This window comes from Talpa occidentalis, unplaced genomic scaffold (assembly GCF_014898055.3).
Source record: "Talpa occidentalis isolate TD23 unplaced genomic scaffold, MPIMG_talOcc4v2.1 talOcc4.4, whole genome shotgun sequence".
Taxonomy (NCBI): domain Eukaryota; kingdom Metazoa; phylum Chordata; class Mammalia; order Eulipotyphla; family Talpidae; genus Talpa; species Talpa occidentalis.
Genome location: NW_023604295.1, coordinates 119,447,300 through 119,463,419, shown reverse-complemented (window position 1 = coordinate 119,463,419; position 16,120 = coordinate 119,447,300). Strand labels below are relative to the sequence as shown.

At 38.6% G+C, this 16,120-nt stretch overlaps 1 protein-coding gene across 3 annotated transcripts in view; it reads left to right on the top strand.

The window, feature by feature from the left end:
• Positions 1-16,120, top strand: part of LOC119256976 (arylamine N-acetyltransferase 1-like) — a 102,769-nt gene extending 86,649 nt beyond the window's left edge. Inside the window, exons 1-2 of one of the 3 annotated variants that reach the window (XM_037526199.2) lie at positions 248-316; positions 11,817-16,118. In XM_037526199.2, the coding sequence (XP_037382096.1) occupies positions 11,823-12,695 (873 nt within the window). In that variant the 5' untranslated portion in view covers positions 248-316; positions 11,817-11,822 and the 3' untranslated portion in view covers positions 12,696-16,118. Of the gene's footprint in view, positions 1-247; positions 317-2,752; positions 3,297-11,816 lie in introns of those variants that run through there. The other 2 variants (XM_037526198.2, XM_054700964.1) reach the window with 2 other exon arrangements.

The window sequence follows — 16,120 nt, the reverse complement described above, 5'->3', positions numbered from 1 at the left end:
ACCTCTTGAAAATACTCCCCTCCCACATTATACATAGGACTTCTGACTTCAGGGTCCCTAAGAGCAGGGATTATGTCAAATACAAAAGGTCACACCCCCTCATCCTCACAGTTATTTATGGATCTTTTTCAATGAAGAAATTTGATTGAGAGGTGCACAAGACGCAGCTGAGTCCTCACAACTACATTTCCCAGAAGTCTCTGGGTGTCTGGGGGTGGAGCACTTTGGGAGGCCAGGGAGGACACTTCCTGTGCTGGTCCTGTGAGTGGCAGGACTAGGCAGCCTGATTCCTGATTGTGGGTCCTAGTGGAACTCGGTGAGTGACTTGTTTATCCTTTGAAACTGGGATTTGATGCTCTTTTATACTCTGTTTTCATGGGTTTTGGGGGGTCTCCAGTTTGCACCAATTATCTGCTGGGATATCTGGTCTCAAACACTGGCCTTTGACACAGAAACATCCTGACCTCTGCTTCTGCATTCCTGGAGCTGGGCTCTTTGTTTTCTGGTTATGGGGGTGGGTATTATGGCTTTGTCCCTGAGGCAGCCTCATGGATTCCCTTATCTATTCAAGTCCAAGAGACTGGCTACTGTACCACACCTGAATTTCAAGTCCTGAGCTTGTTCAAAAGTTTGGAATCCTGTGCTTTCCTGCTGTACAGCACAGTGGAGAAGACTGCAATGCAAATTGTCTGGGGTAAGGTCACGGGGACCCTAACTATGAGGACTTGGGCAGGTCCCTTAGTGTCTCTAAAATGCATTTTCTCCAGCAATAAAATGGAGCTAAAATAGTACTTCCTTAAAAGGGTTTTTGTGAGGATTGAAGTATTTTTTATTTAAAAAGTAAGGTGGGGCCTCCGCTGGTGGCGCAGCGGTTGAGCGCTGGGCTGCGAAGCTGCCCGCAGCCTTTGCAGCACTGGTTCGATCCCCGGCCACAGGTGAGGGTCCCACATGGCGCGCAGACCTCTCCTGTGGCGCCCGCTGCTCCCCTCAGCAGTGTGCTTCGGTCCTGCTGCCTGTTCTGCTCCCCGCTCTGGCTCTAGTGAATTCTCTCATCCACCCGCACTTCTGACCGTACCCAGTCAGAAGCTTGTATAAATAAATAAATCTTTAAAAAATAAAATAAAAAGTAAAGTGTATAATGTGTGTTTGTTGAAACTGGACTTCCTCCTGGAATAATTATAACAGTGATTTCCACTTCCTCATATCTGGATTTGGTTTGTCTGAGGGGCCCAGTTAGTCCTGAGGCAGCAAGTTCCCCACAAGTCCTATTCCTCCTGCTCATGGGAAATTCTCTACTGATCCCCAAAGTGCGGGGAGTCTGGGTTGTCTAGTCTGCACCAGTTATCTGCTGAGATTTCTGGTCTTGAGCGCTGGCCTTTGACACAGAAACGTCCTGACCTCTGCTTCTGCATTTCTGGAGCTGGACAGTTTTTTTTCTGGTTGTGGTGGTGGGTTTTATGGCCTTGTCCCTAGGGCAGCCTTATGGATTCCTTTATCTATTCAAGCTTCCCAAAATTGCCTGCTGGGGAGGGATTAGGGAATTTTTTTCTTTTGACCTTATTAAATTGTACCCAACATTTCCCCCTCTCCCTAGAAGATAATGACTAATCTTTGGAAATGGGGCAAAGGTCTAGCTTCTGTAGCTGTTTCAGGCTGAATTCGGGGGCATAGTGTTGGCCTTACCTAGGTTATTGTCTCAGGAGAGTGGGAATGGGGTGTGAAAGGGCACAAGATGGGCACACTTTGGGCTTTCATACCAGCGTCAATTTTAGGTGCTAAGTGTTGTTCCAAAGAGCTACAGATGGTGCCAGTTGTTCAGAATGGGCTACCCAAGCGTTCAGGTCCATATATACTGCAATTGTTTGTGCCTCTAGGTCTAGATACTCCATAAAATATTCTGTGACCTCAAGATGTAGTTTGGTGATGTGGAAATGAGATGAAACTAAACAAAAAGGTTAGATATACAGGGTTTTAAACTCAACTGGTGGAATTTTTGTAAAAGAGGTTGTAGTCCCCTTCATGCTTTTGGCTTGAGTAGATATTGTGGCTTTCCAGGGAAGATAGGAAGAAACTTTAATTGCCCCATAATAGAGGTGGTGCTATAGCAAGGATGGGGAATATGCGGCAATGTTACATTTTTATAAGCAAACTAACTTGTGTTTGCATTTTCTCTCTCCTTCACACAAACATAGTATGAAAAAGTGGTAGTATTTTTTAATATTCATGGCAGTAGGCCTATTTTTGCATAATGTTAATAGGGAATTTTGTCCCCTTGAACTACAAAATTGGAACTGTGTTTCATTATGTGGCTTTGATTGAAGTTCTTCCAAGAGTTGAATTTGAGCTGAGCCAAGAAGTGGGGAACCTGCTACTTTGCTTGTAGGGTTCCAGAGACCTCCACTGGAAGTGGAGAAACTTGCCTCCAAGGGCAGAACTGGAAAATGTCAGAGAGGAAACCCTGGGAAACTTGAGAAAAGGAAACCTAGGTAGAATCTGGTAAGATTGTGGCCTTGATTCTGTAGCCTTCATGGACTGAATGTGGAGAGCTCACTCTCAACCCATATAGAGTATTTCAACAAAGCCAACTAAATTACTGTTTGTTTATTCTGCCCTGTGACTTTATGCAAAAATAGGTAAAATAGCTTGGAAGTAGATTTAATTTGCAATAGTATTTTGCTCTACTGTTGAATATTAAATCGAATTGGGTTCAAGATGGAGAGAAATTTATTTTAAACAAGTTAAACCAGTTTTAAGATTTTTATCTTGTGAGGATTTTCTATAGCATCCAGAATTTTTTCCTTTTGGGTTGGACTGATGAACTATTTTCCAGAAATGGAGGACTTTGCCACACTGGCCATCCCTGGACAATGCCTAGTGAAAGATTGTTATTTCCTTTGAAAGATGAGCTCCAGAAAGTACTGTCATCTGAGACTGCATCCTGCATCCTAGTATCCACATATTTGACCTTCATCATCATGGAAATGTTGACAAAAATTGAAATGTGGAAACTGTTGGGGGAAGAGTATGTCCTGAACGAAATCCACTGATGTTTTATGGGCTCCATAAAACATCCCCCACCTCCATGACAAGAAGATCTCAGGCACCGAGGATTGCAACTCCCATCTGTCATGAGTCATGGTTCTATCATGACTCCTGACTTCTTGAAAGGGGGATTGTTGGACACTAAGGGTGGAGTTAAACAGCCAGGCTTGTTATATAAGCACAGACATGGGCCTGCGCTCTTCGTTGCCTGCCTTCAGAGTGCTCTCAGGGTCCCAGCGCCGACTGCTTTACTGGTAGGATACATTCACCAATTAATCCTCTCTCTCTCTCTCTGTCTCCCTTTGGGTTCCCCCTATTTCCATTTCCCTTTGTAAATAACTTTTGTTTTGTACTAACCTTTATTGACTGTGCCTGCAGTTGGGTCTTGTTCAAAGTTTTTTAAGTGTGTGAGTGAGAACTCACACTCAGGCCATCCAATTCCCTTTTGGGGTTGCCCTGTAACAGCTGGGCACCGGCCCTGGCAGCCACCATATAGTGGGCCTTTCTCTTGTCTTTCTCCTCTCTTTTCTTTCAGCCTGGCTGGTCTCCTCACTTGAAGGCTGTGTCAAAAATTATGGGGTGAGAAACTGAGACCCTTGTTCCAGTCTCTGGAGCTTGTGCCAGATGTCATGGCAAGACGACTAATGAAGTGGACTGCTAGGATGGCTTGTCTTTCTATAATCTCTGGGTCCAGATTAATGTACTTTTTCATGAACTCAGCAAGTCTAGCCTGGAATAATGCAGGATTCTGGGCTCTTGAGTAATCTCCCTCAGTTTGTCACAGTTGAAGGGCTCAACAATTGCCTTCCGCATATCCTGAAGGAGGCAGGTTCCTGCTTCTAACACCAGGGTCTTGGAATTAGCAACTCCACTGGTAGTCAGTATTAGGGGCTGTCGACCAGAATATATTAGATTTTAAGAAGTCTTATGTAGTTTAGACTACTCCTATTCGTTTACATCTATGCTGCAATGGTTAACCATTTTTCTGTAACAATGCTTCCTATGAGGTTTCAATATATTATATTAAAATATTTAATATCCAGGAAGTTGTCTGTAAAATTACAGATTTTTATAGAAAATTACAGATTTTTATAAATTTTTTATAAATTTTTATAAAATTTTTATAAAATTTTTATAAAAAATTACAGATTTTTATAGAAAAGTTAATTACCCAGAGTGACAAAGACTATTAAGAGCAGATCTATTTCTTTGAAAAAGCTCAGCAATGCTGGTAGTGTAACAGGGTGGTCCCCAGGAAAGGGGAAGGTTCCAGGTTCCCTGCCCCACTCAAGTGGAGGGTGGAGCTGAGCAGGGAGAGAAGAAGCTGCAGAGGAGACTGAGGAAGGAAGCAGGATGGAGCCAGAAGGAGACCTGGAGGAGGTGCATGGAGCCTAGAGACATGTGAAAAAACTGTGCTTGCCTTTTGGTTGTGGACTGGGTGACACAGATGTGGGTGAGACCCGTGGGGAGGTGACAATGGCAGCTTTTATCTTGATTTTGATTTTGCTCTTTTCCTTCCGGGCTTGTCTGGTTGTTTCTGTGGGTCCTTTTCTGTGGGTCCCCACTGGAAGATGCTTTAGACTTGTGGCAGGCTTTGGGGCCTTGCTCTGGGCCTCAACCATTTGGAAGGAGTTTTACCCACGAGGGGACGGGTAACTTTGGGTGCTTGATTTAGAAACTAGATTCTTTGCCTTTTCTGTATTGTTTCCTAATTGTATTAAAGTTCCTTCCCATTAAAGTCTCATGTTTTGTGTTAATGCAGCGGATGGCAGAACCCATTTAAAATAGGCAGTTTTGTGGGGATTGGCAGCCCCTCTCGCTGCCTGTAACAGTAGGATAATCAGTTAACCAAGCCTAAGGGAAAGAGCACCAAGATTTTCAGATTACCTTAACAGTCTTTAATCTGTTTTGGAAAGCTACTAATAGCAGTTTTAGTCCTCTTTGCACATGAAAAAGAAATTAAAATTTGGTTTCATATAAGAACACTACTGACATTAAACTTAAATATTCTTATAGCAAGTCATTTGAGCACATAAAATTTCTTTTCTAAGATACCTCTCTCAGATTTTCAACCCTTTCTTTTGCTTTCCTATTTTTTACAGCATTTCATTTCTAAGATAAGCATTTCATTTTGACTATATTCTTCCCAAGACCTTCAAAATATCCATTCCCAATACATTCTTTCCTTTTTAAATATACACTTTACTTGCATTTAGAATTGTTATATCTTAGTTTTTAATTTCTAGATTGTAAGATATTGTAGTAGTTATACTATCATTGCTTTACACTGTATGACTTACACATAAACAGGTGCTTTAATTTTATTCTAGGTGATATGACATTAAAACTTTAGTTTCCTTACAATAGGAAGCAAAAAGTAAACCTGAAAGCTCAGTCATTTTTAGATGACATAATTGTAGATATTTAAGAAATTTTCATTATTAAACTTAGTAAAACCTTAGTATTACAAGAGATTTGGGCTACCATTTAAATAATGATAAAAAGGAACAGATTTAAGATGGATATACCAGTTGTAGCTTTAGTTTCTCTTAGGACTGGAATTCCAAATTAATTTTAGGGTTGTAAGTGGAATAACCCTATACACCAAGGTTTTATTTAGGCTAGTGAATAAATAAGCATTAGATAGAGTGAGAAAAACAAGAAAAATCAGAGAGGCTTAATATCATGTACATTTTCTGAATATATGTGAGTCTCAGTACAGCTGAGTAACTTGTCCATGTGGTTTTAGATGCCATTTTGAATTCCTTAGTTAAGACAAGGGAAGAAAGAAGTCAGTCAACACATTTAGTAGGGGAGCAAAAGTATTTCTCCTTCAAGGGAGGGATAATTGGGTTAGTCTTCCTAGAAAAGTTCTTTATCAAGAGAAGCTGAGGTAAAAATCGTTAAAAGCAAATTTATTTTTGTTTTTTCTTAAAGTTTCGTTTATGCATACAAGAAAACTGGGGTACAGGCCAGAGGTGTTGAGGGGGGAGAGGATTCACCAGAGACAGAGTGGGGAACAGAACAGGAGGATTTGACTGAAATACACTGCTGAGAGGAGCAGCAGGTGAGTCAGGAGAGGTCTGCTGTGCCATGTGGGTGGCTCCCTGGCTGGGGATGTGCTACTGTGGCTGTGGATAGCTTCATAGTGCTGCCTCTTAACCCCTTGTGCCACCTGGGAGGCCCCTCCCACCAATTTATCTTTGTTAACATAGACCAGGTGAATTGCTGTTTCTTGCTGAGTGCCTTGTGCTTTCTCTTTAAGTAAAACATTTAAATATAGAATAAAAGTGTTAGCACCCAACATTACAAATTTAAGGCATGAATGTTTCAAACTAAACCATTAAATTTTGAACTAGCTCTTGTTCACCAAAATTCTAGATTCTGATCTCAAAATTTGTTTTTTTTTTCTATTAGAATTTAGAATTTATATCAGCACTGTTTCTAATTAATCTCTGAAGGCAAAAGAAGATGACAGACAAAGATCTCTTGATTTTCATTTGAAATTTTGGCCATATGTATTAATTTTAAGAAATAGATATTTTCCAAGTATTTGTGAAGGCACTGAGAACTTTTATTCATTTTGTTTTTAAGTAGTTTTTACTAACTCCTTCAGATACGACAACTTCCCTTAACTTTGTATTTCTAAGACATGATCCCTTGACTTTACATTGTTTCTGCTCTACCTCACCTGAGACCAAAGATGTTTCTAAAACAAAAGAACAATTTCTTTAGGGACTATGCGGAGGATAGGAGAAAAGATAGACTAAGTCTTACTTTGCAGCTTACCAGTTTCTAGACTCTTATCAGAAATCTGAAGTTTGGAATGTAGCTCACAGAAAGCTGCATTTTCATTCTATAATTCTCTTTTGTCCAATTAATTTTAATAAGAAACTTAGATTTTAAAGAATCTCTAAATTTTATAGGCCTAATACGCAATTCAGAAGTTTTTTCTTAAACTGAGTCTGAAATTGACCTTTTTCAGACTAGAAAACACAGGGAAATAGAATTTTCTTCCTGTGGAACAGATCAGAATAGTATCTCAAGGTGGACAAAAGGAGAGATCAGTTCCCCTCACATCTGGAAGGCAGCAGAGTCATATCAATGATCTTAGCACTGGAGCAAAGGTGCAAGCAGCTGCTTGCTGAGAAGCAGCCCACCAGCCAGCTGCAGTGGTGTCCCTCACCTTGGTTCCCAGCATTCTACATTTTGCCTCTGCTGTGACAAAAAAAGGTGTAGCTGGAGAATGGTGTGATAGCTGAGGCTGCTGTCTATAGGCCATATCTGGTCCTCTCATTTGTACTGGGGGCAGGCAGGATTGCAAAGAAAGATTAAGTGTCTCTTCTTTAGAGTCTGGGTCAGATTTGCTCCAGATTTTAGGAGCGTAGCTTAAGGGCAAGTTCCAGGTTGCTGAGGTAGAATGTCCCATGATCTCTGCAGCAACAAAGGGAGAGTATCCGCAATAAACCAATCACAAAGAGGAAGCAGGGGCATCCCTGCTGCTAGGTCAGAGGGCTCCCACTAGCAAAAGTACTAAATGGATAACCATAGATATGGTTTGGGGACTTTGCTCCAGGGAACTAGGGGTCATTCTGCAGATGCCCTACAATCCAGAAGGGACAGTTCCTCCCAGGAACTAGGGTATCAAGTAATCTTTATGCTGAACTGGGATAGCTGCCCAGCCCAGGACACCCACTCATGGCCTCCTGATCAGCTATATGCAGAGCCAGCCTGAGTGACTCACTGATTGTCAAGGAGAAGTTCATGAACTAGGGTTGCCCGGTGGGGCAAGAAAACTCAAACACTGGTCACACAGGGAAAGGCAGAGGAGGAAAGTGAAAGCACCTGCCATCCCAGCTATGGCAGACTGCCCATCTCATGGGGACCTTGCAGGGACACATGCCCAAGCCGTGATGACAGCCAACAGATCTAAAGGGTTTCATTTACTTTAGACAAGGAATGCCCTCTTGAATTCCCTTCAGGCTTCTGCCTTCCCTAGTTCATTAAATTGGTTCCTTCCTGTCTTGACATTTCAGTAATTTAACCAGAATATGTTCTAGAGATAAGCATGCTTGATCAGATTTTTCTAGAATCTGATCTCTTTGATCTTTAGATTAAATTTTTGCTTCTAACCCGTGGAGGCATTTGATGAGTTACTACTTCTGAGTTATATTCAGCATCAAGCTCAAATATTGGTTCACTACAACATCTATCTTGTTGATTCAGGCCATCTGCTTCAACCCTTTTTAATTTGATCACATCACATGCATAACCAAATTATTCATTTTATTCAATTATAATCTTGAACTAATTTTAATATACAACATGATGTATGGCATGTCAGGTTGAAGTTATAAACATCTGAGTTTAAACACTCAAATGATTGGAAATCTTGGGATATGATTTCACGCCCTTTTGTCCTACTTTCCTCATTTTAAAATAAGTCAATATCTACCTTAATGATTAAATAAAAGTATAGATATAGAATTCTCAAGTAGTAAGTATTCAAAAAATAGTAATTATTATATCTAATCTTTTGTTTACAATTATATTTTATTCCAAATGAATTATAACATTTTAGAGGAAAAGTAATCAATACAAATTGTAGTTATATATTAGGAAAACTTCTAGCATTGAGAGAGAAATGGGGATCAAAAATTATAAATAAATATATAACAACTCTATTTGGAAAACCAAAACAGTCAGTGAATACGGTAAGCAAGTCTGCTTTTCCTTATCACTTACTTACAAGGTTGCATTCCAAGAGGAGGGAGCAGGGTGGCAGGACCATCCAGGCCTTTCAGCCCCTTCCCCTTCTTTGATGTTTTCCCCTTGTTGCTCATCCTCCAGCTTCATGACCTTCTAACTCAAGTTGTAAACTACCCATACAACCTATGTGAAATTAACCAAGTATAAAAAGAAGCTTTTTGTATACTCAGGGCCCAGATTGTATTTGGAGACCTTTCCAGTCTGGTGCCTACTGGTGTGATAATCACTAAACCTGTACCTGCTTGACCTTAGAGTGCCAATTGGTCCTTTCCAGCCTGGCAAACAGTTTCCCATAACATATTAAGTTACATAGAAAAAGACTAGAAAAAAATGCACAAGATGTTTGATGGTTATTTTTTGTGAGTGGTGGTGAGATTAGGAGAAATTTTCACTTCAAACACCTCTGAATTTTTCTCACATATCATAGAGGGCTTTCAATATAATTTTGAATATTCAGTAGTTTAACCAGAATGCATTCCAATGGTGAACATTCTGAATGAAAGGTTACCAGAATTTGGCTCTCCTGATTTACAATTTAAATTTTTGCTTCATTTCAGGAAAATGACTCTTAATTCTTTTTATTCACTTCCTATTTCACTTTTTGGGTTATCTTTCCAAAAGAGCCAATCTCTCTATAATGGATTATTTTGACTTCTATTTATGTTTAATGGTTTCTCTCCAAATGTCTAATGGTTTTATCTTTTCATTATTTTTTCTGAGTGCCAAGCTTTTCTAATATCTAAGTTTATGCTCTTTGTTGTCTTTTTTCTGTTGATGATTAATTATACACTAGCTCTGCTTTTACTATTTATTTTGTTTATATATGAAATCTTTCTGTCCATAATACTATGCAATTTTTTGTCTCATAATGAACTCTTTTCTGAGTTCATGTTAAATATTCTATAGCTCCAAGTACCTGTGATAATTTCTTTCAATTTTTTCAGTATATTTTTTACCTGAACAGTTTGTCTTCCCCCCCCCTTTGTATGCTGTATCCTTTTCTTCTTATTCTTGTATTATAATATATTTGCGTACTCTGATTTCTTAACATTCAAGCTTGTGAAATTATGCCTCCAATTTTTACTCATTTTTTGTATGTAATGTTGCTGGTAAGATACCTAAGGCAAGTGCTTCAAGGGGAGGTGAGTTAGTTACAAGAAATTCAAAGGCTGATTTTCTGTTTCTGGACTTGGGAGGTCTCTTTTTCTTCTAGGTGACAACTATATTCAGGGCCTTGTCTTATTTATCGGTCCCCAAATATTGCCAATTATAATTCTCACTTAGAGGGAGATAAGGTGCTTTCACTATATTTGGTTTTTGTTGTGTGTGGGAAGTGGATCATGAACATTCATGCCTCTTTGCTGATCCCAAGGCAACTACTCACTGGTTGGCTGCTTTTGCGCCCTCTCCTGCAACCAGCAAGCCACTCCCAAGACCAGTCATCCATTCTGCTCTCTCCTTTATCAATGCAAATCACCACTTTACCCCACTCCCCTCTGTTTTGGATATTTAAAGATTCTTGTATTTTGGTCCATCAAGAACTATCCTTCTTGTTTCAAGGAAGGAAGAGTATGATAAATTCTTAACTATTATTTTTTAGAGTTTGGGCCAAGAAAAGAAATACTCTGAATCTTCTGAATTAGAATTGAAAATTATGTTCTGTCTAACTTTGCTAGAAAGAGATAGCGTGCCCTTCTGAGATCTTAGTGTGCTCCCTAAGTGTGTTCACTGCTTCCCTTTAGTCTTTGCTCTTGAACTCATGATCAGGTCCTCAGGAAGGAGTCTCTCAGGGCACAGCTGAGCTATAAAGCCAGTATATAAACTTCATAGTGTTTTCAGTCCGTTATATGTTCTGATATCCCAAGAATTTTACCTTAATTATGTTTTCAGTAGAACACAATCCATTATATTGAGTAATAAATATTCAAATATATTTTGATTATAACATTATTTGAATAAAAACCCCTATCAAACCTGGCTTCTGTGGAATTTTTGGCTCACCATAAGAGAAAGTCAAGAGATAATTTAAGACTTGATTCATGTCTTTTCTCTCCGCCCTTCTTTTTATTCCTTATCTTCATTGATTCCTTATTGATATTATTCTTCAGTAAGTTCTTCCAGTAACTTTGTGCAAATATCCTACCAGCTGCAAGAGAAGCAGTTTGGTTTTGACAAAAGTCCCTCAATAAAATCTCATTGACCTAAATTGGATCACTTGCAATCCATGAACAAAGCATTAACCTAGAGCACATGTGCACTGAGTTGTTCTCACCTGTTCATTCAGCTCAATATGTCACCCATGTTCACTGCAGCATTATTCTCAATAGTCAAGATATAAAAACTTTTCTATGTGTCCACCGATAATTATATCATTATAATTAAACATACATTTATAATGATACACAAATCATTAAACAATTATTATTACATGTATATAAACTCAGTCATGAATGATGGAAACCCTGTCTTTAACAACAACATGGGTGAAGTTTGATGGTCTTAGGCTAAGTGAAGTAAGTCAGATATTTATGTTCTCATTTACATGTGGAATCTTCAAAATAAGCCAAACTCATAAAAATAGAGTGATGGTGATTGCCATGATGGGAAAATGGGGAGATGTTGGTTAAAGAGTTCAAATTTCCAACTGGAAGGTAAGTTTGAATATAATCACCACAAACATCAAACTGTAAAATTGTGAGGGAGTGGACGTGTTCACTAACTTTAATATAGTAATTATTTTGCCATATATACATATATCTATGTATAGTGTGGATATGTTTATCTATACTATACACCTTAAATTTATATGATATATATTAATAATATGAAAATAAAGTTGGAAAAATTAATAATAAATTTTTAATATTTTCAAGGAATTATAAGTTATTTATAACCACTGTGTGTCTTTATATATTGAAAATGCATTCAGTAGTAATTGATCTACTCAAAGAAATTCAAGGACAAAAGTCACACTATTTGTTTTTGTTTTGCTTCCCATGCCTTAGGGAATCATGGACATTGAAGCATATTTTGAAAGAATTGGTTATAAGAACTCCAGGAACAAATTGGACTTGGAAACATTGACTGACATTTTTCAGCACCAGATCCGAGCCATTCCCTTTGAGAACCTAGGTATCCATTGTGGAGAAGCCATGGAATTGGGCTTGGAGGCCACTTTTGATCAAGTTGTGAGGAAGAATCGGGGTGGGTGGTGTCTCCAGGTGAATCATCTTCTCTATTGGGTGCTGACCACAATTGGTTTTGAGACCACAATATTAGGAGGGTTTGTTTACAACGTTTCAGGCAACAAATACAGCACTGGCATGCTTCATCTCCTCCTGAAAGTGACCATTGATGGCAGGAATTACATCATTGATGCTGGATTTGGAAGTTCTTACCAGATGTGGCAGCCTCTGGAATTAATTTCTGGGAAGGACCAGCCTCAGGTGCCTTGTATCTTTCGCTTGACAGAAGAGAACGGAATCTGGTACCTGGACCAAATCAGAAGAGAGCAGTACATTCCAAACCAAGAATTTCTTAATTCTGATCACTTGGAAAAGAGCAAACACCGAAAAATCTATTCCTTTACTCTTGAACCGAGAACAATTGAAGATTTTGAGCCTGCAAATATTTTCCTGCAAACACATACAGCATCTGAGTTTTTAAAGGAGTCATTTTGTTCCTTGCAGACCCTTGATGGGGTTTACTGCTTATTGGGGTTTACTCTAGCCTATAGGAAATTCAATTATAGGGACAATATGGATCTGGTAGAATTTAAGACACTGAATGAGGAAGAAATAGAAGAAAAGCTGAAAAATATATTTAATATTTCCTTGGAGAGAAAGTTTGTGCCCAAACAAATTCATCAATATTTTACTATTTAAAAAAACAAAAGCGTCAGTATTCTTTCAGATACTGAAACTCTTAAAATGGAAAACATCAAACAGTTTCAAACCCAAGAAGAATACAACAATGAGCTCCTATGTTTTCATGACCTAATTCATAATTAGGTGAAGATTATTCTAAAGAAAATTAGAAAAGGGGGTGGGAAGAGCACAAGGAACTATGGTGATGATGCACGAGTGAATTGGTGGTGGGAATTTCATGGGAAATCATACATTGTACAAAAATGAAGGATGATGTAATAAATATATATATATATATATAAATATTTTATCCTAGAAAATTAAATCTGCATGTAATAAAGATGGACCCATTTTTCTGTCAAAAAAAGAAAATTAGAAAAGATTAAAAATGAAATAATTCCAACATCAAAAAATTTCACCTATAAATATTTCAGTATATATTAATCAATGAAAACTTTCTTTAGAAAGCATAATCATAACCTTATCAAAATTAAAAATAGTAAGGACATTTTAAGGATGTTTTGGTGTTTTATAGGGCTCTTGCTCATTTATATTAGAAAGCTTTCAACACTGGGTGAATGTTGAATTAATAGAAAATGTTTAGTGGTTTCTTAATAAAACATGGAGCAAATCACTCCATTAAACTCAACTAGCACTTAATCTGTGTCTAATTTTTACAAAATACTGGAGGAAAAGTTTGTGACTGGAATTCAACAAATAAGAATAAGATACGATACTTGCTTCTAAATAACCTCATGGAACACAGGAAGAAACTCTAATCAATACAATGTAATATATAAGACTTTCTTTTGCACACATAAGACTTTTTTCTAAATACCTCTGATTTCATAAGACTTAAAACTTAAATCATCTTCCTAAAATAGTATAAGATGATGATTTTTAACCAATGCATTGTCATTGGGACATTCCATTGTTATAAACAGTCATTGCAAAGGTTAAATAACATCTGTCTTTTCACTTTATAAAGTACATGGCTGTGTTCTGCTCCTCACTCTGTTTCTGGTGAATCCTCTTAACCCTCCTGCACGTCTGGCCTATACCCCAGCTCCTCTATGCATAAGTATATAAATCTTTAAAAAAATAAAAAATAAATAAATAAATAAAGTACATGGCTGTAACTACATTCCTCTGAGCTTCTTTTCTACTTTCAGTTTGAGGCCTCCCAGTTTGCAGACACTTTTTTTATATGCCCTGTAAATTCTTGAAATTTTTTTATTTCAAGTTATTTTATTTTTGGCAGTGCCAACAGCAACAGCTAATTTTTTTTCACATATTTTTTATTTACATTTTAGCCTAGAGCATCTCTCTTGTCAGTACTGAATGTGAGACCTATTCAGCAGTGGCAAAGGTTCAACTCAGAAAGGGTTAATGACCAGAAAGTTAATGACCAAGAAAACCTTCTTGGGCCAGAGTGGAATGTACGGTAACAGAAAAGTGGGAGAGGATTGGCCAAGTTGATAAACTGGCTAACTCCCTTTCCGTCCCTGCTTTGCTGCCTATGTCCCTAACTCTTAGCTCTGACTAAACAGCTCACTGAATACTTGCATTTGATACTGAACACCAGCCTCAGTTTCCCTCGGCCAATAAAAGGAAACAGAGTTTGACAAATTAAAGTGGTTTATTTTGTTGACAAATGAGGAGTGCAACAGACCCACGTCTGAAAGACAACTGTCCTGCTCTTTGGCAGAGTGCAGGGGTATTTATACAAAGGAAAAAAAGGGGGAAGATGTGCAAGCGTCTGCAAAGGGGAAGGGCTCGGTACAGAGACGGGTGGGCACCAGCTTGCTTTTTTCAACAACTGCTATTTAACTCCCCTTTCCTTGGAATGCAAGAAGACAGACCAGTCAAACAAGGGGGAAACTGCAAGAAATATGGGGAAGACAAACTTGTTAATGCTTATGTGAGAGACGGGTCATAAAGAAGGCAAACCTGTCAAATAAGGGGGACACTGCAAGAGATGGGGGAGGACAAACGTGTTAATTATTATCTGAGAGACCAGTCATCTGTAACTGCATCACATATAACCCTTTGTCTAGGGCTACAATTTCTGGAGAAATCCTAGTATTTGAGTGGCAGTTAGTGTTGTGGAATGAATGAGGCCACCCAGGGGGAAATGTGTCACTGGAGAAGAGAATGTGTCCTAAGAGTAGGGCACTACAGCCCTTAGAAGTGAAAGAAAGCAAACCCAGAACAGGAGTCAGAAGAAGCAGCTAATGAATTAGGCAGAAAGAGAGTCAGGGAACATGGAAGACAAGCCAAAAATATGATTCAAGAAGTAGAAGTAGGAAAGAACCAATTTTTTAAATATATATATTAATTTTTTATTTTTTTACATCATTGTTCTTTTTTAAACAATACTTGCTTGCCCCACCCCCTCAGGTGTAGTCCCCATAGAGTTTCCTTCACCAATGCACCTGTGCACCATCACCTCAGTCCCCTGTGCTCCTCCCTCTGTCCCTCTGATCCCTCTCCCTCCTCCTCCCCTGCAGGATGTCTCTGATTTATAATTGTCCGTCTTTGCTTTGTTTTGTCTTGTACTGTTATTTTTTTTTTACACTGATGTCCTATTTGGTTCCCCTATATTCCTGCTGTAAGTGAAACCATCCGATATTTTTCTTTTTCCTTCTGGCTTATTTCACTGAGCATAATTCCTTCTAACTCCATCCACGTTGCTGCGAATGACATGTGTTTATCTTTTTTGATTGCTGAATAATATTCCATTGTGTACATATGCCACATCTTCTTGATCCAGTCATCTATTTTTGGGCATTTGGGTGGTTTCCAGGTTTTGCCTATTGTAAATAGTGCTGCAGTAAACACAGGGGTGCAGTTATTCTTTTGAATCAATGTTTCTGTGTCCTTTGGGTAGATCCCTAGTAGTGGAATTGCTGGGTCGTATGGTAGCTCCATTTTCAGTAGACTGAGGAAACTCCAGACAGCTAGGAAAGAACCAATTGTTATACCAGAACAAGTGTGAACCAGGACTGTTCTGACACACCAGCACAACCAATGTTTTACTCATCTTACCTCCTTAAAAGAGTATGTTTTCCACAAATGCTTCTTGAAAAACAGCAGGTCAAATGAAAGGGTATCATCAATAGGTCCACAGCCTGGATCAGATGGTATCTAGGACTTTGGACCACAAAAGTACACACTTCTCAATCTTCCCAAGAGCTCAGTTGAGAACAGAGATTTGGATTCAGCCTTGTTCAATGATTACAGTCAGAAAGGAACCTGGTATTTTTCAGGAGACCTGGAAATCTGCTAGCTCTGAGGGCAGCGAACATCAAGCAGTTAAGAACTTTGTTTCTCGAGATGTTATTCACATCGCTGTACTCTTATTTGTAAAATCTTTATACACACATAGTGGGAAATATGTACGAAATATATTGCTCTATGTTAATTATATCAATAAAGAAAGA